At 39.1% G+C, this 26,217-nt stretch overlaps 1 protein-coding gene across 1 annotated transcript in view; it reads right to left on the bottom strand.

Moving 5' to 3' along the window:
* Nucleotides 1-3,701: 3,701 nt before the first annotated feature.
* Nucleotides 3,702-26,217, bottom strand: part of LOC134677149 (pyruvate dehydrogenase (acetyl-transferring) kinase, mitochondrial) — a 53,317-nt gene continuing 30,801 nt past the window's right edge. Inside the window, exons 2-9 of the mRNA XM_063535608.1 lie at nucleotides 21,565-21,622; nucleotides 18,351-18,500; nucleotides 17,947-18,131; nucleotides 11,475-11,672; nucleotides 10,602-10,768; nucleotides 5,000-5,114; nucleotides 4,609-4,718; nucleotides 3,702-3,884 (exon numbers count right to left, since the gene is read on the bottom strand). Of these exons, the coding sequence (XP_063391678.1) occupies nucleotides 3,717-3,884; nucleotides 4,609-4,718; nucleotides 5,000-5,114; nucleotides 10,602-10,768; nucleotides 11,475-11,672; nucleotides 17,947-18,131; nucleotides 18,351-18,500; nucleotides 21,565-21,622 (1,151 nt within the window). The 3' untranslated portion in view covers nucleotides 3,702-3,716. The remainder of the gene's footprint in view (nucleotides 3,885-4,608; nucleotides 4,719-4,999; nucleotides 5,115-10,601; nucleotides 10,769-11,474; nucleotides 11,673-17,946; nucleotides 18,132-18,350; nucleotides 18,501-21,564; nucleotides 21,623-26,217) is intronic.

Raw genomic sequence — 26,217 nt, 5'->3', positions numbered from 1 at the left:
TACAAACTTAGTAGATGTAGATGTCCCATTATGGCCTTATAACCACCAAAAAATTCAAGTTTGGTTCATTTAAATACGAAATAACTAGTATTTCAAGAGTGACCCAGGAGACCGTAACCATGGCAACTAGTGACAAGAAAAAGTTGGTTCACTCATTTATCGCCTGTTTCAACAAGATGAGTTTTTGTTTCAACACTATTACATAAGTTTTGACAAACATGATATTTTCTAATACATCTATTTAGATTCATGGTAGGTACAGTTTTTTGATATGGCTAAAGGCAATTATATAACTTTAGTACCTACAGATGTAGTGCATAATTATTTTCCATAGTATTTTCACGGAAACGTACGAACGTGTCGTGCTATTTCAGTAAGGCCCACTTGCACCATCCACTAACCCGGGGTTAACAGGTTAAACCTGAAGTTACCACGCTTAGCGCCACTTGCACCATCCCACTAACCCGAGGTTAATCGGTTAAACCGTTAACCCAGTGTCAAATTGTACTGGTACCATGGGGGTTACTCCAGTTTTAACAGGTTAACCCCGGGTTAGTTAATGGTGCAAGTGGCCCTTACCAGTACAGTTTGACACCATCCCACTAACCCGAGGTTAATCGGTTAAACCGTTAACCCAGTGTCAAATTGTACTGGTACCATGGGGGTTACTCCAGTTTTAACAGGTTAACCCCGGGTTAGTGGCATGGTGCAAGTGGGCCTAAAGTCTCAAGCACATAAAATGCTGAGGTTGACTGAAGTAGTAGCATGACAAATACGAACGTTTCCGAGAAAATTCAATCGAAACAATTATGCACATGAGTTTTTTTTTTTTCGAAATTAAATTTATATTTCTACTTAATATAATAATAATAAGGTATCAATATACCTTGAACTAATCAACATTTATACTTTGCCATAAAGTAAATAAAGTACAAAATGCTTCGTAATTTTCTAAAAGTGTCACCATGGAATTTATCTAAACATCTACCAATTTATTGATATATTTTTCTTAAAATTAATTATGTAATAGAATAAATTTCATACATTTGGTTCCTACCTATTGAGGTGTTTCATAGTGTTGAGCTTGAAAAGCACAAAAATATTTATACCAATGACAGTTAAATAAAAGCATTATAGCAATTAAATAAATAACGATACAGAACATAGATTAATAATTTAAAAATTATAATAAATAAGGAATAAATTATTTTTTTATCATAACCATTAGGTGATTAATTTTTTATCCTCTCAGAATAGACGAATATCACAATTTCTTTCATGTTGATCGATAAATTTTATACGATTTCTTTAGCTTTTTCATTACATTATCTCTACCGTCTATCGTAGCTACGCCTCTTCCTTTTATAAGGTACATCTATGTCAGAATATACAGGATGCTTCCTGTAACAGGAGCAATAAATTAAACTAAAGCCTGTACTCCTCAAACTGACCAACATTTGTTCAGCAACTTCTAATAATTATGAATCCTTTAGACTTCCTCTTTTTCATACAAAATAAATATAGATATTGCCTTCAATGTACGCTGCCATCAGTGTGTTTGACGTTACTTGTCACGCTTTTAACATAACAAAATTTGCAATACATTGCGTCTTAGAATAAACTTTAAAGTGTAATAAAAACATGAGTTATTTTCAAAAGTTTCTGAACAAATATTGGTCAGTTTGAGGAGTACCTACAGCCTTACAGTTTAATTTATTGCTCTTGTTACAGAAAACACACTGTATAGTCAGTGGCAATGCTGTATCTAATTACAAGTTAGTATCCCAATACCCTGTCACACTATAGTCTGTAAGGCGGACACCACACTGACGTGATAACCGCATAGGGACACCCCACACTAGCGTTTTTCGAGCGTCGGCGTCGCCTTGTCAAATCTATGCAGCAGCCTAGTCAAATCTATGGCTGCTGCTCGACACAACGTTAGCGCAATTGCGTAGCGACGCCATTTTCCATAGCGACTAGACGCCGACTCTCAAGACGCTAGTATCCTCCTAAGACCCAAGGTCCTACCTATAGTACTTATTCAGTCCAAGGAAATTTAAATCATATTCGATTGGAACAGAGTTGCTTTTGCTTTGTTTCGTTCAATTTTTGAACAATGCAATATCAATTCTATTTCCTACATTGTAGCTTCTAATTTCTGTGGCAAATTTGTATGGCTGGACCTTAGGAGGGTCCATAAGAAGATGCTACAACACTATGAAACACCTAACACTATCAACACTCAGTCCATGTTTGGCCATTCTCCTAGATAAAACACATTCTTAACCGAATATCACATTTAAAGAAAAACGAACGAACTCTTGGGCCCTTTTATTTCAATACAAAATTGAGTATTTTCGTAATTTTACAACAGTTTTGAGTAGTACAATGTTACCTACGTGATATCGTGATTAAAAAATATTATCTCTTTAACACACGGGCGTACGTACAGTCGTCATCAGATATATCGGAGCGGTCAAGGTGCTCATAAATATCTGAACACGCCTCTATTTTCAAGGCGTTAGAGTGCGTGTTCAGATATTTTTGACGACGACTGTACGTCATAGTGATTTAATACATAAACATTTATACAAAATGTACATTAATCTATGTAAACCATCAATAATGATTTTTTATGTATATTTTTTGACTTGAACAAAAATAATTGAAAAAGGTTTGAATGTAACGGGATTTGTGTTAACAAATAAATTTTGTATCATAATATATTATTTCCTATTTAAATTTTATGTGTGAACCTAACCAAAGTCTATATTGAGTAACTTTCTGGGCCCAGAAATTCGACATAAATAAAAACATTTTTATACAATAGCGATCGATCAGCCAAAACTGTCTGAAACAACAATTAGGTCCACGTTTCTCATAAGGATTTAAAATTAAGGGCTATGAAGCCAAATTTTCTAGTTCAACCCTTATCTTAAATGGGTTCTTTTCTAATAACCTATACAGGGCTCGGAAACCGTTTTTTTTTTCAAACCGGTTTCGGAACTATTATTTCCCGGGTGAATGAACGAAATCCTTTGATTTCGTTTCCGTTTGCGGTTGCCGGTTAAAGAACTGTTCTATTGATATACCGGTTTATGCCATTTCGTTCGTGGAACTAAATTAACCGGTTAAATTGCCAATATCGAAAGCAAGATAGAACGAGCAAATAATCTGTTTCACGTTTGAAGACGAGCTTAACCGACTGTCTCCGAGAATCGAGAGTAACCGGTGTTATCGTTCTACATGAACCATGAAATTCCGTTCACTTACCGGTAAGGATCTAGGGAACGAAATTTATCAGTTCGCATTCAATTATTTTTAATGGACGAAATAATGTAACGGTTTTGGAACGATATTAACTGGTATTTCAATACTGGTTCCAAGCCTGAACCCAATATAGTGAGCGGTTCGAAAAGTGGAATCATGTGCGAGGTTGAAGACCGATCGTTATCCACACAAGTATATAGATCAAATGGTCGGTATACCCCTTTTTTAATGATTTTTTTAACCTCAAAAGTAGTAAGTAACTTTTCCTTCCGAAATGCTAGGGTTCCTAGCTATGATATAAAATACAAATGATTTATTGTTAGAAAGTGAGAAATAGAATCTAATATTGCGGTACAATAATATGTAAACGCATAGTTACTCAGATTTAACAAAGAAAAAAGTAACAACATTTGAGGTTATAAAATTTCCAAAAAAACGGGGTATTACGCCACACTGTGAGACAGAGGGGATACTTTTTCGCGGCTGCCTTTAGGCGTGCCGGCGGTCTGGAGGCTGCCGGACCAGTCTGCGAGCTGCGCGGAGGGCCGGTAGAACTTCGTCGAGGTCTTGTTGAAGATCGGGAGGAGCTCGTTAGCCTCGTTCGAGAGCGCCTGGAAGTAAAAATATGAATGAAGGACACGATCTATGAACACAATGGACTAGCACCGTTCTTAGAGCCACCCTATACTATCGTCTCCCTAGCATCGGCGTCCAGTCAGTCAGCAGCCGCAGAGTTGTGGCTGCTGCTTGACGCATCGTTGGCGCAACTGCGCAGCAACGCCATTTTCTATAGCGCTGAGTCAGCGCCGCTGACTAGACGCCGACGCTCAATGGATGCTAGTGATAGTGTGGATGCTAGGTGGGGGACCTTAAGACTGAAATATTATGAAGTGTTCACAAAAACTTAGGGTTTCAGCTCGGCCATGAAACACGGAGCGTGCGTTCCGTAGCCCTTGGTCGGGCAAGATCAATTTTTGGGATTTTAAAGTAATACTAGCTCAAGAAAAAGACAGAATTATTCTAACAAACAACTTTTGCCACAAGGCTCGGAACCGGTATTATCTTAATACAAAAAATACCGGTATTATTACGTTCTGTTTCGTTGTTTGGGTTATTGAATGGAATAATGTTGTTACCTAAATACATGATTCAGACCAACGTAAATAGCATAAAATAATTAAAAATATTGGGCTATCTCGGGTTTTAAAAAAACCGGTTCCGAGCCCTGTTTTGCCAGTTCAAATTCAAGATTTTAAAAAACACAAAGACAGAAATTATAAACACATTACATCCTATTAACATTTCTAACTAGAACCTATAGTGTAAAAAATGTACCTTCAGATAGATGACGGCGTCCGTGCCATATCCCTCACACGACATGAGCGTCAAGTCCCCGTGGAAATACCGCGCGTACAGCCGCGATATAGGCAGCCCGTATCCGTAACCTGTGTAACAAAAAAAACATATTAATAATAACATAATTATGTTTCTAAAATTTACAGTTAGATTTAATTTTAAAATTATAGTAACTAGAAAGAGTAGTAAAAGAGGGCTACCCTAAGTGGATTTAGGCCCACTTGCACCATCCTACTAATCCGGGTTAAACCGGAACCGGTTTAACCGATAACCTGGTGTCATATTGTACTGGTAACCATGGTAAATCCAGGTTTAATCGTTAACCCAGTGGAATGGTGCAAGTGGGCCTTAGCAATCAAATTAAACTCACCGGCCAGCGGTACGGTATGAGAGTCCGACTTCGAAGGCTGTGGCGCTGTACTGTACATGTACTTAAAGAGGAGATCCGATACGCTGCGGGGTATGCCACCGCCGAGGTCCGACATCTGAAATAAAAAAAAAACATTAAATAAGAATATATAATTTATACCTTTTTGATGAAATAAATAACACAAGCAGAGCAAACTTATATGAATATATTAAATGAAAGAAAATCAAAATTACATTAGACAATGACGCGGCAACATGTAGGCACACAGAGAGAGAGCGCCTATTTTTGTGTAGTGCACACGGCGAGTGTGAAACATTGCTCATGCAATATTTGTAGGGGCTTGCGTTCATTCTAAATTTCTAACATCCTCCACTGGACGCAAACCCATTGATTCGGTGAAGGCCTTGTGTTTTGGTTGATGCAAAGCCTTCGTCAATACGTCAGCCACCATATCTTGAGTCTTCATGTACTTAACCACAATTTGTTTGGTGGCTATCTTCTCCCTCACAAAGTGATACCGGACATCTATGTGTTTGCTTCTAGCACGGAATGCCTCAGTACCTGAAATGCTAATTGCACTTTGGTTATCACAAAATATAGTTATTGGTGATTCTGAAAGCTCTGGCCAGAAATCATCTTGTAATTGCTTTAACCAGAGTGCCTCTTGTACAGCTGTAGATAACGACATGTACTCAGCTTCAGCAGTTGATAGAGCAATAGTTGGTTGACGTTTGGAACACCAACTTATGGCGGCACCCTGAAAAATAAATGTGTACCCAGTACACGATCTTCGGTCTTCAGTGTTACCGGCCCAATCAGCATCGCAGTAACCAGTAATATTTTCATTATTGCCATTGAAGGTTAACTTATAATTCATTGTAGCCTTCAAATATCTTAGGACCCTCTTCAGTGCTGTCCAGTGTTGAGCAGTAGGCTGGCTATTGAATCTACTCAATGAATTGACAATATATGCTATGTCGGGTCTTGTCCCTTGAGACAAATACAATAAGCACCCAACGGCCTCATGATAAGGTATGTCAGCCAATATCTCTTCATTACTTTCAGCTTTCTTTAACTGTATATTTGCTTCACTTGGAGTCCATACTGGTTTACTATCCAACATTCCAAACCGACTTAAAATTTTCTCTATATAAATAGATTGGTCAAGTGATATTTCTTTATTTTTGTTTTCGGTGATATTGAAACCAATACATTGGGTCGCTCTTCCCATATCCTTCATATGAAACTTTTCTTTCAGTTTTTCTTTGATCATACTAGCAGTGCTGTCATTGTTGAACAAACATAGCAAGTCATCCACATATACAGTTACAAAAAATATATCTTCTTTGTTTAATATTCTATAGTAGATACATGGGTCCACCTTTGATCTGACTAACCCAATTTCCAATAAAACACTGTTTAATTTCTTGTTCCATTGTCTACTTGCTTGCTTTAGCCCATAGATGGCTTTGTTTAAACAACATACTTTATTTCCTTGTTCAAAATAAGGCGGCGGAGACATATATATTTCTTCTTCAACGTCGCCCTGAAGAAACGCTGTAACAGCGTCCATTTGATGTATTTTTAACTGATATTTTGCAGCTAACCCAATGAGATATCTAACAGAGGAATATCTTACAACAGGTGCATAGATCTCATGGTAGTCAATTCCTTTTGTCTGTTTATAACCTTTAATAACAAGCCTGGCTTTATAACGTGTTATATCTCCATTTTCGTTCATTTTTGTTTTATACACCCACTTGCATGGTATAACTTTCTTACCAGCCGGTTTGTCCACTAGAGACCAGGTATTATTACTTATTAACGATTGATATTCTTCATGCATCGCTTTTATCCACTCTGTCGCCTTATCATCTTTAAGGGCCTCTTCAAGGCTCTGAGGATCGCTGTTGAGCAGACTTGGGGTAGACTCAGCGTTCATGCACATATAAGAAGTCGGATTTAAATCGGTACCCTGCTTGTCACGGCGTGGTCTGAGTTTTTCTTTGTACGACTGAGGAGTATGAAAGCTCTCATTATGATCAGGTAAGTATGTTTCATCTGTGGAATCTTCTTCTACTATAGGACTTGAGCTCGATGATTCGGGCTCTATCGGAGTCCTCGGTGTAGTTGGAGAGTCTGCAAGACCATCACGCACAGTAGAACTTGAGCTTTGTGTATCTGAAATTTCCAGTGTAGTGTCATCATCATCATCATCTTCTTCAGACCTCACTTCAGGCTGTTCCGTTAAAGGTAAGTATATCACATTTTTCTTTATATTATTTACTTCACTTTTCAAACTTTTGTTTCTAACTTGTTTTCTTTTTGTTTCAGAGTTTTCAGGCGTGGCAGGAACGACATTTCGCTTCACACTTGATTCAAGAAACACGACATCTCTACTCATGATTATTTTCTTGGTTTTAGGATCCATAAACCGGTACCCTTTTGTACATTCCGAATAACCAACAAAAATAAACTCAGTTGATTTTGCATCCAGTTTCTGTCGTTTTTCTTTTGGTACATGCACCATTGCCTTGCATCCAAATATTCTCATATGGCTCAAATCTGGTTTATTTCCGGTCCATACTTCTTCAGGTGTGATGTAGCCAAGTGCACGAGTTGGCGAGCGATTTACAATATACGCCGCAGTCGCCACTGCCTCAGCCCACAGGTCATTCTGTAAACCAGCATTTAAGATCATATATTTAGCACGTTCAATAAGTGTACGGTTCATACGTTCGGACAACCCATTCTGTTCGGGTGTGTATGGAGTGGATGTCTGGTGCATTATGCCATTTTTCTTCAAATAAACATCAAAGTTTTTATTTACATATTCTTTGCCGTTGTCACTGCGCACCACCTTTATCTTTTTATTCAACTCATTTTCTACACGACATTTAAATTCTACAAATTTATCGAATACCTCGGCTTTACTCTTGATAAAATACACAAAAGCTTTCCTTGAATAATCATCAACAAAAGTTGTAAAGTACCTGCAACCTCCAACTGATGTGGTTTGTAGCGGACCACATACATCACTATGGATTAGCTCTAGCAACTCTTTTGCCCGGGAGCCACTGTTTGGAAATGGTTGTCTTGTTTGCTTTCCTTCTAAGCATGAAACACATGTTACACAACTTTCAGACTGCTGTACTAATTGAACACCGGTAGCACAGTTTGGTATTTTATCAACATCATTAAAATTCAAATGCCCCATTCTCTGATGCATTAAGTAGGTATCTGTCGCTGTGGTAGCTGTCATCGCCTTAACTTCCTTATTAAAAACATTAAGCTTATAGGTATTGTTCATTTCAGTGCAAGTAGCTACTATTTGCCCGGTCTGGTTTTTTATGTCACAGCCTTTTTTATGAAAATCAATTTTACAACCAGCTTTAATTATCATACCCACAGATAACAAATTAGTAGCCATTTCAGGTACAAATAATACTTCTCTCACCAGAATTGCATTACTTCCTCCATTTTTGTCCGGTACCTGTATTGTTAAATCGCCACAACATTCTACATGTAAGTGTTGGTTGTTAGCAATTGTTATGCTTTTAATAGGCGGATTTCTTACATTTTCCAACCATTCTCGGTGCGGTGTTGAATGATGTGAACACCCAGTGTCCACATACCAGTTCATATCATTATTTGACTGCATGGCTGAAAAGGCAGCGATGAAACCACAATTATCTTTATTATTTTTAGCATCTGATTTATTCTTCTTGTGCCAACAATTCTTGCTCAAATGCCCGTACTTGTTGCATGTAAAACAACGCGGACCCTTAGGCTTAGTCTGAGACGGAGACTGATTACTTTTGGAATATTTATTTTTGGAGTTTGTGTAGAAAGCGGTACTAGCGGTAGCGTCAGTTCTTGTCACCTCTTGCAAGAGCTTCGTTTTTATCAAGTCTGCGCTAATTTTCACACCGGAACTCTCAATTCCCATGATCATAGGCTTGTAAACATCTGGCAAGCCTGCTAACATCAGTGTCCCGAGCCACTCATCATCTACTTCAAATGATATATTTCGCAACTTGTGCGCTGAAGACATTAATTTATTCACATAATCTTCTATGCTACTACTGTTTTCTAAGGTTGTATTTATCAAATCTTTTAATAAACCAACTTTCCGTAGCAAACCTGAGTCTTGAAATGCTTGTGTTAAATTGTCCCATACCTCTTTCGCTGAATTTGCCTCTTGTATATGAACATATAACATGGGATCCACTAAGAGTATAAGCTTTGATTTTGCCTTTAAGTCTTTCTTAGCATCTGTATCTGTTCCTTCAACACAGTTCCAAAGTTCCTCATGTTGAAGATAGGCTTTGACGGCGAAACTCCAACTTGTCCAGTTGTCACGGCCTGTGAGCTTTTCTATGGCCATCATATGACTGTTTGATGCCATATTTTACAACTTATATGCTGAAAAGCTGAAAAAAATTAACTCCGGCGACCGAAACTAAACTCGATTTTTGAGGTTAACTTCCCGAGATTTTACTTCTTACTATTTACTTTAAACACTTAATATTTCTCGAAACTAACTTTAACAGGTAGGGAGAAGCCCATAACCTGATGAAATAAATAACACAAGCAGAGCAAACTTATATGAATATATTAAATAAAAGAAAATCAAAATTACATTAGACAATGACGCGGCAACATGTAGGCACACAGAGAGAGAGCGCCTATTTTTGTGTAGTGCACACGGCGAGTGTGAAACATTGCTCATGCAATATTTGTAGGGGCTTGCGTTCATTCTAAATTTCTAACACTTTTATTACATTAATTTGAACAATTTTCTGAGATCTCATTTCTTAAATCGCTATAGGGACCGTACGCGTTGGAGGGTCTGCCATCTTGTGGCCTGAATCGGAAACATAAACATGGACATTGCCAAAGCAAGCGCTACCATCTATCGTTCTCGTACATTCCCTTGTGCATAGTAAGTTCTGCCACCTTGTGGGCTACATCGGAAGTATAAACTTCACGTTTACGCCTCGCGCCAATAATCTGACGGCCCCTATGCTGCCCCCTATAGTTCATGCACGCTCCCTATAAGTGGCCTTTAAATCCTGTTAATTTAAGGGGTTCCTACGGTTAAGGTAGGAACCTTAACATCTTTAGAAGATTCTAGTTTTCGAATAAGAAGCAATATCAGTTTTTAGCCACTCTAGCCGCCCAGACATCTAAAATAGCCAAGACAAATGCGATGTTGATTTGTCAAAATAAAGATTCAAATTAGAATGGAACGGGAGACCATTTTATAGGCCTCTGGGCGGCTGGAGGATAGCGTAATTTCGAAGGATAACTGACCTTAACAGAAACATCTTTCCCTGAAACAGTGTTGACAGCGACAACCGGTATGAAAAGTAACCGGTTTCCGATTCTCCATACAACACCTCTTTAATCAAAATTAACCGGATTCCAATTTCTTACCGTAATATCTCTGTACTCTGTTTCTTTTGAAAGTTAAATCAATGTAAGCAATTTGTTTTTATATTTTCGGGTACCTCACTTGAAACTGTTATCAGTTAACCAAATAGAAAACTGTCTGGATCTGTCCCTCATCCTTCAGGCTTTAATCTATTATTTTACTGACCTTAACAGAAACATCTTCCTTCCCCGGCACAATGTTGACAGTGATGGGAGGCGGGCAGCTCTCATGGCTCTCCATGGTGGCCCTCATGGCATTCTTGAAGAGCTCGAAGAGCATGTGGTAGAGATGGGAGGGCACGTACACCACGGGCATGGGGCGCTCGCTGGGGACTGCAACAAAATAATGTGGTTAATGTGGTGTGGTGGGGTGGTGTGTGTGTGGTGTGGTGAATACAAAGATTGTTTGATTATCAAATAAAGAATTATGATTAAAATCTGGATACCGGTTCTTTTTAACCGGTTTCGGTCATCTTCAAAAACTAACCTACTGAAACCAGAAGCAATAGCAGAAAAATAATGTGGTTAAAAATTTGGATACCGGTTATATTTAACCGGTTTCGGTCATCTTCAAAAAACTTACCTAATGAAACCAGAAGCAATAGCAGAAAAATAATGTGGTTTAAATTTGGATATCAGTTATTTTTAACCGGTTTCGGTCATCTTCAAAAACTTACCTACAGAGATGGGCATTTCGTAATTGATTCCTGATTCCACGATTACTCGAAATTACTTTGTAATCTGATTACAGATTCCCAGATTACTTTGTAATCTACAATACCGATTACTAAGTACAATTCCATTTGAGGTAAGTTTCCTACCTAATGAAACCAGAAGCAATAGCAGATTTGAGGAGCTATATATTGAAAATCGTAGTTCAAGATTAAAAAAAGTAAGACGATGTTGCCATAGGTAAATACAAGACGCGCTAGTAAAAAGTGGCAACATTGTCTCACTTTTTTTTGGTCTTGAACTACGATTTTCAGTTTAGTATATAACTTTGCAGATATGGCACGGGCACTAGTTTTCTGCAACCCACCTCCGCACTGCAGCAGCACCAGCTCGGGCGAGGCCAGATAGTATCTGTCGCAGAGGAACCTCGCGTTCTCGTACGCGTCCCGCACGACGCCCGCCACGTCGCACGCGGGGTCGATGCACCCGATGTGTCGCCCCCCATTTCCCATGCCGTTCACCGACGCCTGCTTAGCGCCCACTGGCTGTTCGCCGAACAGGATTGCTGGAAAGAGAAGTTTCCTATTAACATTTATTTGTATGGTGAGTCTTAGCTAGGGGTCGGAAACCGGTATTTGCTCCATACAAAAATCCCGGTATTATTGCGTTTGTTTTCGTTCTATGGCTTATTATTTTATTTTTAATAGGACAATCTTATAACACAAAGTCGTTACCTAAATACATGATTCAGTCCTACGTAAAGAGCATAAAATAATTCAAAATATTTGTCTATTTCGGGGTTTTTTAAAAATACCGGTTCCGAGCCCTGCTCTTAGCATAGAAAAATATAAGTAAGGAAAGAGTAATAATCATATATCAGTTTTCTTTCCAAAACGCGAATTATTTTCGTAGTCGACATCTAGCGTCAAGTAGATGTTGCAAAGTTGACAATAGATGTCGCGACGAACGAAAAATCTAATGCTCAATAATTTTCTCTGTACTCACTGTGTTGGTTGATCAGCATTCTGATACAGATGCGGCTCATATAGAACCGGTCGAGGAAGTATTGTATGGAGTACTCCACCCCGCAGTCCACTTCATGTGATTCCTTCAGCTCTAAGACTCTTTGGGTCATGGTCTGATGATACAGCGAGGAAGAGAGACAGTCATGTTAGACAGAGACGTGGCTATCTGATGGTACTCACTGTGTTGGTTGATCAGCATTCTGATAGAGATGCGGCTCATATAGAACCGGCCGAGGAAGTATTGTATGGAGTGCTCCACCCCGCAGTCCACTTCATGTGATTCCTTCAGCTCTAAGACTCCTTGGGCCATGGCCTGATGGTACAGCGAGTTAGAGAGAGACAGTCACGTTAGACAGAGACACGTGGCTATCTGATGGTACTCACTGTGTTGGTTGATCAGCATTCTGATAGAGATGCGGCTCATATAGAACCGATCGAGGAAGTATTGTATGGAGTACTCCACCCCGCAGTCTACTTCATGTGATTCCTTCAGCTCTAAGACTCCTTGGGCCATGGCCTGATGATACAGCGAGGAAGAGAGACAGTCATGTTAGACAGAGACGTGGCTATCTGATGGTACTCACTGTGTTGGTTGATCAGCATTCTGATAGAGATGCGGCTCATATAGAACCGGTCGAGGAAGTATTGTATGGAGTGCTCCACCACGCAGTCTACTTCATGTGATTCCTTCAGCTCTAAGACTCCTTGGGCCATGGCCTGATGGTACAGCGAGTTAGAGAGAGACATGTTAGACAGAGACACGTGGCTATCTGATGGTACTCACTGTGTTGGTTGATCAGCATTCTGATAGAGATGCGGCTCATATAGAACCGATCGAGAAAGTATTGTATGGAGTGCTCCACCCCGCAGTCTACTTCATGTGATTCCTTCAGCTCTAAGACTCCTTGGGTCATGGTCTGATGATACAGCGAGGAAGAGAGACAGTCATGTTAGACAGAGACGTGGCTATCTGATGGTACTCACTGTGTTGGTTGATCAGCATTCTGATAGAGATGCGGCTCATATAGAACCGGTCGAGGAAGTATTGTATGGAGTGCTCCACCCCGCAGTCCACTTCATGTGATTCCTTCAGCTCTAAGACTCCTTGGGCCATGGTCTGATGATACAGCGAGGAAGAGAGACAGTCATGTTAGACAGAGACGTGGCTATCTGATGGTACTCACTGTGTTGGTTGATCAGCATCCTGATAGAGATGCGGCTCATATAGAACCGGTCGAGGAAGTATTGTATGGAGTGCTCCACCCCGCAGTCAACTTCATGTGATTCCTTCAGCTATAAGACTCCTTGGGCCATGGCCTGATGGTACAGCGAGTTAGAGAGAGACATGTTAGACAGAGACACGTGGCTATCTGATGGTACTCACTGTGTTGGTTGATCAGCATTCTGATAGAGATGCGGCTCATATAGAACCGGTCGAGAAAGTATTGTATGGAGTGCTCCACTCCGCAGTCTACTTCATGTGATTCCTTCAGCTATAAGACTCCTTGGGCCATGGCCTGATGATACAGCGAGGAAGAGAGACAGTCATGTTAGACAGAGACGTGGCTATCTGATGGTACTCACTGTGTTGGTTGATCAGCATTCTGATAGAGATGCGGCTCATATAGAACCGATCGAGAAAGTATTGTATGGAGTGCTCCACCCCGCAGTCCACTTCATGTGATTCCTTCAGCTCTAAGACTCCTTGGGCCATGACCTGATGGTACAGCGAGTTAGAGAGAGATATGTTAGACAGAGACACGTGGCTATCTCATGGTACTCACTGTGTTGGTTGATCAGCATTCTGATAGAGATGCGGCTCATATAGAACCGATCGAGAAAGTATTGTATGGAGTGCTCCACCCCGCAGTCCACTTCATGTGATTCCTTCAGCTCTAACTCCTTGGGTCATGGTCTGATAATACAGCGAGTTAGAGAGAGACAGTCACGTTAGACAGAGACACGTGGCTATCTGATGGTACTCACTGTGTTGGTTGATCAGCATTCTGATAGAGATGCGGCTCATATAGAACTGATCGAGAAAGTATTGTATGGAGTGCTCCACCCCGCAGTCTACTTCATGTGATTCCTTCAGCTCTAAGACTCCTTGGGCCATGGCCTGATGGTACAGCGAGTTAGAGAGAGACAGTCATGTTAGACAGAGACATGTGGCTATCTGATGGTACTCACTGTGTTGGTTGATCAGCATTCTGATAGAGATGCGGCTCATATAGAACCGATCGAGAAAGTATTGTATGGAGTGCTCCACCCCGCAGTCTACTTCATGTGATTCCTTCAGCTCTAAGACTCCTTGGGTCATGGTCTGATGATACAGCGAGGAAGAGAGACAGTCATGTTAGACAGAGACATGTGGCTATCTGATGGTACTCACTGTGTTGGTTGATCAGCATTCTGATAGAGATGCGGCTCATATAGAACCGATCGAGAAAGTATTGTATGGAGTGCTCCACCCCGCAGTCTACTTCATGTAATTCCTTCAGCTCTAAGACTCCTTGGGTCATGGTCTGATGATACAGCGAGGAAGAGAGACAGTCATGTTAGACAGAGACGTGGCTATCTGATGGTACTCATGGCGGTACTTCGCTGTACGTAAAGGAAGGCACAGAATATCGACAGCGTAATGACCTACTTACTTTTGCCGTGCAATATCATTTTGAATTCGCGGCTATAGAAATTATTCATTGTAACTTGATTATTATTGTAATGTATAGAACCGGTAATGGTAATTTTGACATTTATATTGAGAATTTGGAATTACTATTAAGGAAGCTAACTGACGAAAACAAAAGGTTTCTCATTATTGGCGACCATAATGTGGATTTTTTATTAGACTCTAGTTTAAAACGACGCACTAATGATGTATTAAGGGCCTATGGATGTCGTAACACTGTAACGTTTCCCACTCGGGAGACTGCGGATTGTGCGACGTCCATTGACTGCGGTTTAAGCAACATTGCGCCCGACACGCTCTCAGTGACACCGTTGGTTACTGCGATAAGCGACCATACCGCTCAAAAGTTTGAGTTGACTACTGAACATAACAAAAAGTCAAATGAGGTGATTGAGCGCCGGTTATTTAGTGCAAATTCATTCCATTCATTTTATACTGACATTGATAATTATGATTTTAATTTTATTTACAATATTGACCTTGACATTGACTATAAATTTGCTAAATTATTTGAAATTCTGGCATACTATATGAATATTCACTTTCCATTCAAGAAGATTAGGCATAAAAAACATAACACTGTACCGTGGTTAAGTGATGATTTAGCGGAGTTAGTTCGCAAGCACAATGACCTTCACGAAATAAGACGCCAGTATCCCAACAACCCCATATTAACTGACTGTATTGAGCACTACTCTTCTATAATTAAGATCACTGCGTTACAGGCTCGTCGAGCTCACACTGAGAGTAGGTTGGCTTCTGGTAGCAATAAAGCCAAAGAAATATGGAAGGTTGTCAATGAGGAGGTAGGCACAAAAGTAAGATCGAACCACATATGTCTCCGTGATCCTAACACCAATATTGAAGTGAAGAGTAGTGAGTTGCCAGACACGTTTAACACACACTTTTTAGGGATAGGGTGCAAACACGCAATAGGAAATGATATGGAGCAATCAACACGCTATCTTGAGAGGCACTTAGAAACTACCAATGTACCATCTTACACTCTGCCGGTCGTCACACGTGATCTATTGACCAGGACGTTACATTCAATGTTAAAAAAAGGTGACACTGTCGATGCTTTTGACATTTCGCCAAAAATTATTTTGTGTCTGTGGCCTGTTATTGGCGACATACTTGTCATTCTCATAAATACTATTTTTGAAACTGGTACGTATCCTAGCGTGCTAAAAAACACAAGAGTGTGTCCAGTTTTCAAGGGTAAGGGTGACAGGTGTGACGTCAATAACTATAGGCCTATTACAATAGTACCCACCATTTCAAAAATGGTAGAATCTGTCCTATCGTCTCACCTTATGACTCATATAGAATCGAATAACCTGCTCACTGAAAACCAATTCGCTTACCGACAAAAAATGTCGACAACCACCGCGACATACAGGATATTCGATTCTATCATGACAGGGTTAGACGATAAGGATAAGATTGCCGCTATACTGTGCGACTTGTCAAAGGCATTTGACGTCATAAATCACGAGTTATTGCTTAAAAAATTGAAAATGTACGGAATCAAAGGCAGTGCCCATGAAATGTTTACCTCATTCTTGTCAGACCGCAAACAAGTCGTGAAATTACTCACAGATGGCAAGTCAATCCAGTCTGATGCAGGAGATATAAATATTGGTATTCCCCAAGGTTCATCCCTTGGAAATACCTTATTTTTGTTATTTGTCAACGACCTGCCATCGAATATTGGAGCTGGCTTGTCTGTATTGTTTGCGGATGACACAACTGTGTTAGTTGGTGCAAGCTCTTATGACCAACTGGCTTTAAAAATTCATGATGCTTGCAACCAATTGGAGGCATGGTTCTCAGCAAATGGGCTATTGCTTAATTATACTAAATCAAATATTATGTTGTTTTCTGGTCGAAAGGTTCAACTGCCACCGTGCATGGCTAACTTTCCGATGCCCATGTGCGAAAAGAGTAAGTTCTTAGGGTTTATGATTGACAACACTCTAAATTGGAAGTGCCATGTAGACAACCTTTGTGATCGATTGGGTGGTGCGTCGTTTGCGTTGAGAAAACTGAAACCACTTATCTCAGCAGAAGCCTTAAAGCAGGTGTACTTTGCGCATTTCCACTCTATCATGGCATACGGCTCACTGCTTTGGGGCAATTCAACAGATGCCAAAAGAGTTCTGATAATGCAGAAACGCGCAATACGTACACTTGCCGGTGTGAAAGACAGGCACCCTTGTAAAGAGCTTTTTGGTTCTCAACGTATAATGACGCACTACTCACAGTACCTGTTCGATGTACTGATATATGTAAGACAGAATATATCCCAATTTGCACGCATTAACTTTCCGGGCAAACTGCTTCGAGCTGCAGGGCGTCTGAGAACAGTTCCCCGTCGCATGGCACTTTCAAGAAAGAACCCACGAGTAATCGGCCCTACTTACTACGAGCACCTACCTGCCGCTCTGAGAAATGAGCCGTGTGACGAAACATTTAAGCGCAAATTGAGAAACCTTTTGTTGGATAACCCTCTGTACTCTGTAAATGAGTACATGGAATTGAATTTGTAACAACATATGTAATTATATTTATTATTAAATTGTAGATTTGTATTTTAAACATGACATTTTGTTCTTTTGTGATATTTTTATGTTTAAATTCGACATTTTAATGACAGTTACAAATTATTTATGTTGACATCGACTTTAATGTTAACTTGGTTTATATTCAATTGTTTGACATGTTTTTCTTTGTACATGACGATCCTTATTGGGAGACATAATTTTATTAATCTTAATATTTTTTATTTTTAAATATATAATGTAATTTTTGACGATCATGATGAGAAGATAAACATAATTTTGACGAATGTAGCAAATTTATAGTGTAATTTTCATCTTGAAATAAAGAAATCTAATCTAATCTAATCTAATCTCACTGTGTTGGTTGATCAGCATTCTGATAGAGATGCGGCTCATATAGAACCGATCGAGAAAGTATTGTATGGAGTGCTCCACCCCGCAGTCCACTTCATGTGATTTCTTCAGCTCTAAGACTCCTTGGGCCATGGCCTGATGGTACAGCGAGTTAGAGAGAGACAGTCATGTTAGACAGAGACGTGGCTATCTGATGGTACTCACTGTGTTGGTTGATCAGCATTCTGATGGAGATGCGGCTCATATAGAACCGATCGAGAAAGTATTGTATGGAGTGCTCCACCCCGCAGTCCACTTCATGTGATTCCTTCAGCTCTAAGACTCCTTGGGCCATGGTCTGAACTACGTCCGCATGCCGGTTTCGGATGTGGACTAGTCGCTCGCAGAATCTAAAAAAGGAAAGTATTAGTACGCGATTCCTTTAAGTATTAATCTAGGCGTCTACTGTGCGTTTCTCCAGAAATTTGGTTTGGTTGAAGGTACCTTTTTTTCATATTTTTGCTTATATCTTGAATATCTGTACGAATAGCATTATAATTACTTCGGACAAAAGTTTTAACATAAAATTTCTGACTACTTCTGCTAGACGGTCTGAGGTATATACTCACTCGCTAAGCACTTTCTGCTCCGGATCCATCTTCTCGAACCTGATGATTTCGGCGAAGGAGCGCTCGTACCACTGGTTCACGAGACCAACCGAAGGCATACGAAGAAGATTCTCCGGTAGTAGCGCTATCTCTTTCATTATGTTCGCCAGTCTGGAAAGAGACGATTTATGGGATAGATTGCTTAGTTTTACCGGTTTTGCTAGTCAATTGAGAATTATTAATATTATTACGATGTAGGCAATGAACTTTTAAGTTGACAAAGAACTAAAGAATAGAATTCTTAGGTCTTTAAAAAAAGTTCGGTTCTAAAAATGCCAGCTCGGTGTCGCGGATATGAAGAAAAAAAACCGGTTATAAAAATTAACCGGTTATACAAGTTCAAAGTTACCCAGATAAATCAGTAGATTCAAAACGAGATCAATATAATTTCAAGTCAGATTTTTCAGTAAGGAATTCTAATTCGAAAATAATTACCTATACCTAAATTGCAATGAAAGAAAACAAATTATTCAAATCATTCTTATAAAAAAAAATACACATGTAGTGTATAGTGCATAATTGTTTTCCATCGTATTGTCAACGTCAGTACTTTTTGTACCGAGACTGACTGAAATAACAAGACTACGAAAACACGAAGGAAAATAATTATGCACTACATCTCTGTACACATACCCGCATACGATGACTCTATAGTATGTATGTATGATATATTATGTATGAGTATATGATATTTGAAGACTCGTATCGTATTTAGTCAAAGAAGAAATTATTTAAACTGAAATAAATGTCATACTTATACTAAGAAAAAGTGACCAAGGCCTTCAGTGCCCCAGGCTGGAATCGAACCAGCGTCCTCTGCTATCGCGGCAGGTGCCTGTGCCATTCGGCCACCGGGCCACAGCGACATTTCAGTTTATAATCTATATGTATAGGTAGTAGTGTCTCCACTTGAAATAAAAACAAATTAAAAATAATTTTATTTATTCTAATACTTCTAATAGTACGAAACTATTTATTTTGAAACTTCAGAGTAAACATTTTTACAAATTCGTCCACCCAGATGGCCCCTCACTTCATGAATGATTAAAAAGGATGCACCGTATTACGTCTAAAGTAAATAATCATCCGTAATTAGTGTAACCGGTTAGAGGGCGTATTCATTAAGGGCCACTTGCACCATTCACTAACCCGGAGTTAACCGGTTAATCGGTGGAGTAACCATGGTTACCAGTACAATTTGACATTAGGTTAATGGTTTAACCGCTTAACCCCTGGTTAGTGGGATGGTGCAAGTAGGCCTAAGAATAACTACTGTTGTGAACTAGCAATTATATCCGGTTTATAATGATGATGATTAGATCCCTAATGATAAGGATAAATCATTCCTATTACTACACGTCTCGTGACGAATGATGGTCACTGTGAGAGTTAATTTTTAGGGTTCCGTACCCAAAGGTTAAAAAGTAAAAACGAGACCCTATTACTAAGACTCCGCTGATGTCCGTCTGTCCGTCCGTCTGTCTGTAACTCATGAACCGTGATAGCTAGACAGTTTAAATTTTCACAGATAATGTATTTCTGTTGCCGCTATAACAACAAATACTAAAAAGTACGGAACTCTCGGTGGGCGAGTCCGACTCGCACTTGTCCGGTTTTTTTATATAGAGCCACTTTCAATGTTGGTAGAAATTGTTTGAAAGTATCACACATTAATTTCAATTTTAAGATTTTAACAACTTTTAGATACGTCAACTTCTAAACAGTGGTTTTTGGAGTACTGATAATTCCGCTACTGGACGCTAGATGTCGACCACGAAAATAATAGGCGTTTTGGCACAGAATAAATAATAGTACTAGGTACAGAAGACTCACTCTCTAACAAAACGCGTCTGTCACGATCAGCACAGATATGGCCGCTAGGTGGCGACAGCGCCAAGCGCGGCTTATGGCTTTCCCCAAAATTGGGGTGGAACGGATGTACTTTTAGCTACCTATAGCAAAGCGACGAAATCGCGGAGTGAGCCACGCCTGGTTTTGGTAACAACAACAACTGATGTATAGATGGAATGAGCATGTCTATGCCAAGTGTGACAAGGAGGGGAGAGGGGTCAAAAATCATGAAATTCGTGTTATGTAATTTATGAATGACCCCCACAACCTTAAGGGGCTACCAGAGGTTTTCATCGATTTTTGACAAGTTTTGAATCGTATGGGCTTTTTTGCACTACAGGTAAAATTATAAGACAAACGGTTATGGGTTTTTTAATCTTTTATCTCCGGTTTTGGCCACCGGATTTTGAAAAAAATTAAGACTTATTTTTATGATTTTTTTAAACATTGTCTAAAAAACACTTTTTTCGTATCTAGTTTGCAGTGAAGGATCTTACATGTACGAAATCTACATATATTATTTAAGTTCATCTTTGACGTCTCGAAAAACAAGTCTATAGTGTTTTAATGTTAAACTAATTAACACAAAAGTTATGGCCAGAAAACCAGTTTTTTAGTCTAAAATTGTTCAATTGTAAAATGCCAAATATCTCGAAGACAATAAACTTGAAGTACATATGGGATACTATATTGCTTAAAGCCGTTGCTGTTAATATGATACGCTACAAAAAACATTAGAAACCTAAGGGATTCAGATCGAAGGTCATTGGCGTGGGGTTGCCCCTCAAATCATTACAGCATTTTTTTTTATCATAACACAGACTAATAAACTGTATTTATTTACATAATAACAAGTAGGTAGGTATCTACTGTATCTAGTAAATAAGATAACTTTAATCTACAAAAGAAACTATTTATATAATTCAAAACACGATGATAACATTTAAAAACAACGATAGTGAAATATTTGTAATAACAATAACGTTCATTTGTTATTTCGTGACATTTTCGGCAATTAAGGCGATATATAAAAGTAATTTTGTGATAACCTCTTATAAATCGATGAACACCGGTAGCATGCACGAAAAAGTGTCACGTTGTGGACAAATCTCCATGGTAACGTTGTGGACGGATCTCCATGGTAACGTTACGTAATGTAATAAGTAATGTTTTCTTATGACGTTATCAGGCAAAATTATCGTCCGTAAACCGACTTTACAGACAACAGAGATCTTTTGCCATCAGTATTACAACGATTAGAAGGTAACATACAGACGGAAATCGCATAGACTTTAAAATATTATAAAATAATGTGTATACATACCTTACTGGTAGCTCCTTTCTTAGGAATATGTATGATTTCTTTTCGCACGCGTTTAAACCTGAAACAAGCGAAAAACATTATAAAACTCATAATTTAAAAAAGTAAACACAGATGTAAGATATTTCTTTTGGGTCTCTATTGTTTCCCATAAAGTTATGAGTCATTTATTTTTATTCGTATACCGGGTGTGGCCTGTAACACGAGCAAATAATTAAAACATAGATTGTACTCCTCAAACGGTGACACTTTTGTTCGACAACTTTTAAAAATTATGAATATTTAGAGTCCCTATTTTTCATACAAAATAAATATAATCTTCAATGGACGCCATCGCCACGCCATATCATTGTGATTGACGTTGCTTGTCACGCCTTAAACATCACAAAATTCGCAATACATTGCGTCTTAGAATAAACTTTAAAGTGTATTAAAAATCACCCCACAACTTATTTTTAAAAGTTGCTGAACAAATGTTGGTCAGTATGTGGAGTACAGCCTACAGTTGAATTTTTTTCTCGTATTACAGGCCACACCCGGTATATTTTTTAATAACAGAATAAATATTCTGTGTCATTACCAAATGGAGCAATTTTTCCGAATATTAAAAGTCAACTTTAGTAATTATAGAACCGATTAATTTCACGAAGATTGCCTGAAAGGAGCAGCTGTGTGGGCAGATATTGTTTATTACATATCAAACCAACGCCTACACATTTAAAACGCTTCGACAATTTCAATCTGTTTCAAGCATCGTATTTTCTAAGCCATCGGATTGGAAAAGGGGGTTCTGGAACGCGTAGAATGTCATAAGAGCCGAGGCTGGGAAACCGGTTTATTCTTCATACGAAAAATACCGGTTTTCGTTCTTTGGTTTAGTATTTTACTGATATAATACGAAGTTGTAACTAAATACATGATTCAGTCCTACGTAAAGAGCACAAAATAATTAAAAATATTGGGCAATTTCGGGTTTTACAAAAAAAACCGGTTCCGAGCCCTGATAAGAGCCTCTATTCGAGAAACACAAAGCAGTGAAATAAGTAGGTACGCATATTAGAATGCTCACTCCGTACAGTCACCTGCACTAATATGTTACTCTTCGAAGGCCGCAAAAATATGTGTCACACTCTTAATGCTCTATAAATAAGATCGTGTCAGATATTTTTGCGGCCTTCGAAGAGTAACATATTATTGCAGGTGACTGTACATCAGTTTTGTTATTAAAACGCTTATTATTTTCGTAGTCGCCATCTAGCGACAACTAGCGGATTTATCAGTACTGCTACTTGACAATAGATGTCACGACGAACGAGAAGTCTAAGGCACTGGTCCCACCGCGAGCTAGTAAGCTATGAGCTATCGGCTATAAACACGAACAAAAGATAAGCACTCCCGTGTAAATAAAAGAGACACGGCGATATTCATAGTTACTCGCCCAGCGGTGAGCTATAAACATCGCCGTGTCTCTTTTATTTACACGGGAGTGCTTATCTTTTGTTCGTGTTTATAGCCGATAGCTCATAGCTTACTAGCTCGCGGTGGGACCAGTGCCTAATGCTCAACCATTTTCAGCTAATATTATAACCGGATAAACCGGAACTCTATCAACTTTCCTTTTAATATTACCTGTAAATTGTTGAGTCTTCTTTTTAGGGTTCCGTAGCCAAATGGCAAAAAACGGAACCCTTATGGATTCGTCATGTCTGTCTGTCTGTCTGGTCTGTCTGTCTGTCTGTCTGTCCGTGTATGTCACAGCCACTTTTTTCCGAAACTATAAGAACTATACCTATACCGCATTAAGCTTTTAACACAAAAATAGAAAAAAAAACAATACATTTTGGGGGTTGCAATACATTTTTCTTCAAACCCATACGTGTGGGGTATCTATGGATAGGTCTTCAAAAATGATATTGAAGTTTCTAATATCAAATTTTTCTAAACTGAATAGTTTGCGCGAGAGACACTTCCAATGTGGTAAAATGTGCCCCCCCCCCCTGTAACTTCTAAAATAAGAGAATGATAAAACTAAAAAAATATATGATGTACATTACCAGCATGCAAACTTCCACTGAAAATTGGTTTGAACGAGATCTAGTAAGTAGTTTTTTTTTAATACGTCATAAATCGTAAACCGTAATTTCATTATGTTACTTCCGACTCGCACTTGGCCGGTTTTATTTATGACTTTTCGTCAGTCATCTAGTGTCAATTGTTTGCTATCGTCATTGTATAAAGTCTAGAAGCGACCAAGTGATAATGATATCACGAAGTTGATCACCTTGAGACGGAGTAATAGCTCCACAAACAGTCATTGTTTATGTACATCCTGTGTTTATGTAACAGTAAATACCTACTGCAGGTTCATGTATTATTAAGCTAAAAATACATATTAATAAATAGGGTCTCTATTGTTTCCCAAATAGTTTTAAGTCATAATATACTGTTTGTCCGAATTTTCGTTAGTCATAATTGGTTTTTCTCAGAAACGCGTAACTTTTCAGGATTGCCATAAAACAATCCTAACCTATCTATAGAATAACCTTACGAAAATCCTGAAAAGTTAACGGTTTCAGTTTTATGACTAACGATAATATGACAAACAATACATTATGACTTAAAGTTTATGGGAAACAAAGGGACCCCTAATAAATATTAATATTTTTATTATTCTAGCGTTAATGCAATAAGTTTTTTATTATAAACCCCAAACACAATTAGGTCGCGTTATTTTATCACAGAGTTCCTATGGCCACCTCCTCTTTCCATGAGGTATGATGCCATGAGGGCATTTACTAGCATATGTTTTCCTGCAGGCGTATTATGGATCGCGTTATCCACATTTATCCACGTGATAAAATTACTGTCACTTTTGAATTCCGCAGGATAGAAAGTGACTGATACCGTTTTATCACTCTGTCACGTAGACAAAAACGACCCGTACTGAAATGGTAATCCGACATCCGATGTCGAATCGGCCAATGTGAAAACGCTCTTATACCCGGAACGGTGACTGTTTATTTTGTTTACAAATATTAACAGTCACACAGTCAGTCACTTAAAATAACAACAAAAAAATAGAGGAAGTTCATTGATGTATCAATTTTAGTCACTTCTATTGCTAATAAAGTGATCGTTGGACTCAGTAATTTTTAAAAATAAACATCCACATCCCAAATTTCTTCTAATATTCAAGAAATCTCACGCGCCGTTCAAAGTCCGAGTTTTACAATTGTTGGCATGCAAACTGCAGCCAATAACAAACATTTGAAACATACAACCAATAACAACATATACGTAATGACAATTTGGCACACGCCTTAAACTTTGATTTTATATCCCGAACGCTAAAATAACAGGACACAGGATACTTCGGCTAAGGCGAAAACCATAGGTGGGAACGAAAGGTCCGATCACTGTGTCACTCTAACCTATGGTAGTCGCCTTACGCTACGTCTTACGTAGGCGAACAACGCGCGAACGCGGCGCGGCGCGGCGCGGCGAAATCAATCCTTTGATGCCCATAGAAGTGTCCTACGTAAGCGATCTCGTTGCGAACGCGGTGCGGCGCGATTTGCACGCGAATGTCAGGCGGCGCGGCGCGGCGGCGGCCGCTTTCGCCGCGCCGCGCCGCGCCGCGTTCGCGCGTTGTTCGCCTACGTAAGACGTAGCGTTAGCCGAAGCCAGTCGCGCAATGTCGTGGTTAGTACGGATATGATGGTCGTTCTTGTCTAAGATACAGCGTGATAAAACGGTGTCCGTCACTTTCTATCCCACGGTGTTAAAAAGTGACAGTTATTTTATCACGTGGATAAAGATGGATAAAGCCATCCATAATACGCCGGCGTAGGCCTAAGATGGTCGCCTCTTTATCACTTGTCACCATGCCTGTCACGTTCTAACAAGTATGTAAGTGCAAAAGTGACGCATGACGGAACAGGCGATAAAAACATGACCATGATAGCGCAGGTTTGGTATCAGTTGATATTTTAATCTGGCAAAAAATTGAGCTACTGCCGTATTCGAACTTCAAGATATTCACAAGAGACGACACGTCCTAGATTCATTTTAGATACGTTATAGTTTAGACATCAACTAGTTCCCTTTTGCAGCGCAATTCGGGCAACCAATGTCACTTTTACGTTAGATAGCGTAAGATATCTATTAGATGTGAATTGGATCTCTAAGTCATATCCTGTGGAAATCGTTCAAGAGTATCTCCAGAATCCCGCAAATGTCACAGACAGGTTAGATTTTAAACATATCGTTATCATATCTTGGTGATGATGATGTCTAAAAGATATCTAATAGATGTCTATTTCAAAATCCGAATCGGGCCTCTACCATTGGAAAATTTTCGGTGTTCAAAATAATACTTTTACACGAATGACGCGGGCGCGTTGCTAACTTGCTATACATTCACTATACAGAAATAAACAATTTTATTAGAATGTTAAACTTTCCACGTTCTTCCTAGCATTTGACTAGCCGCCAGAATGGCGTAAAGCGTAAATTATTGAAATTGGCAAAATAAATTGACATTCACGGCCAATGTCAAATGGCTGGCTGGCAACTGCATGCAAATAATTATATGATTCATGAATTTCATTCAATTGTTTAGCATGTGTTCATGCAGTAAATTCCAAGTTCTAATTA

This window comes from Cydia fagiglandana, chromosome 25, assembly GCF_963556715.1.
Source record: "Cydia fagiglandana chromosome 25, ilCydFagi1.1, whole genome shotgun sequence".
Taxonomy (NCBI): domain Eukaryota; kingdom Metazoa; phylum Arthropoda; class Insecta; order Lepidoptera; family Tortricidae; genus Cydia; species Cydia fagiglandana.
Note: the sequence above shows the minus strand (reverse complement) of the source record. Positions and strands in the feature narration are given on the sequence as shown.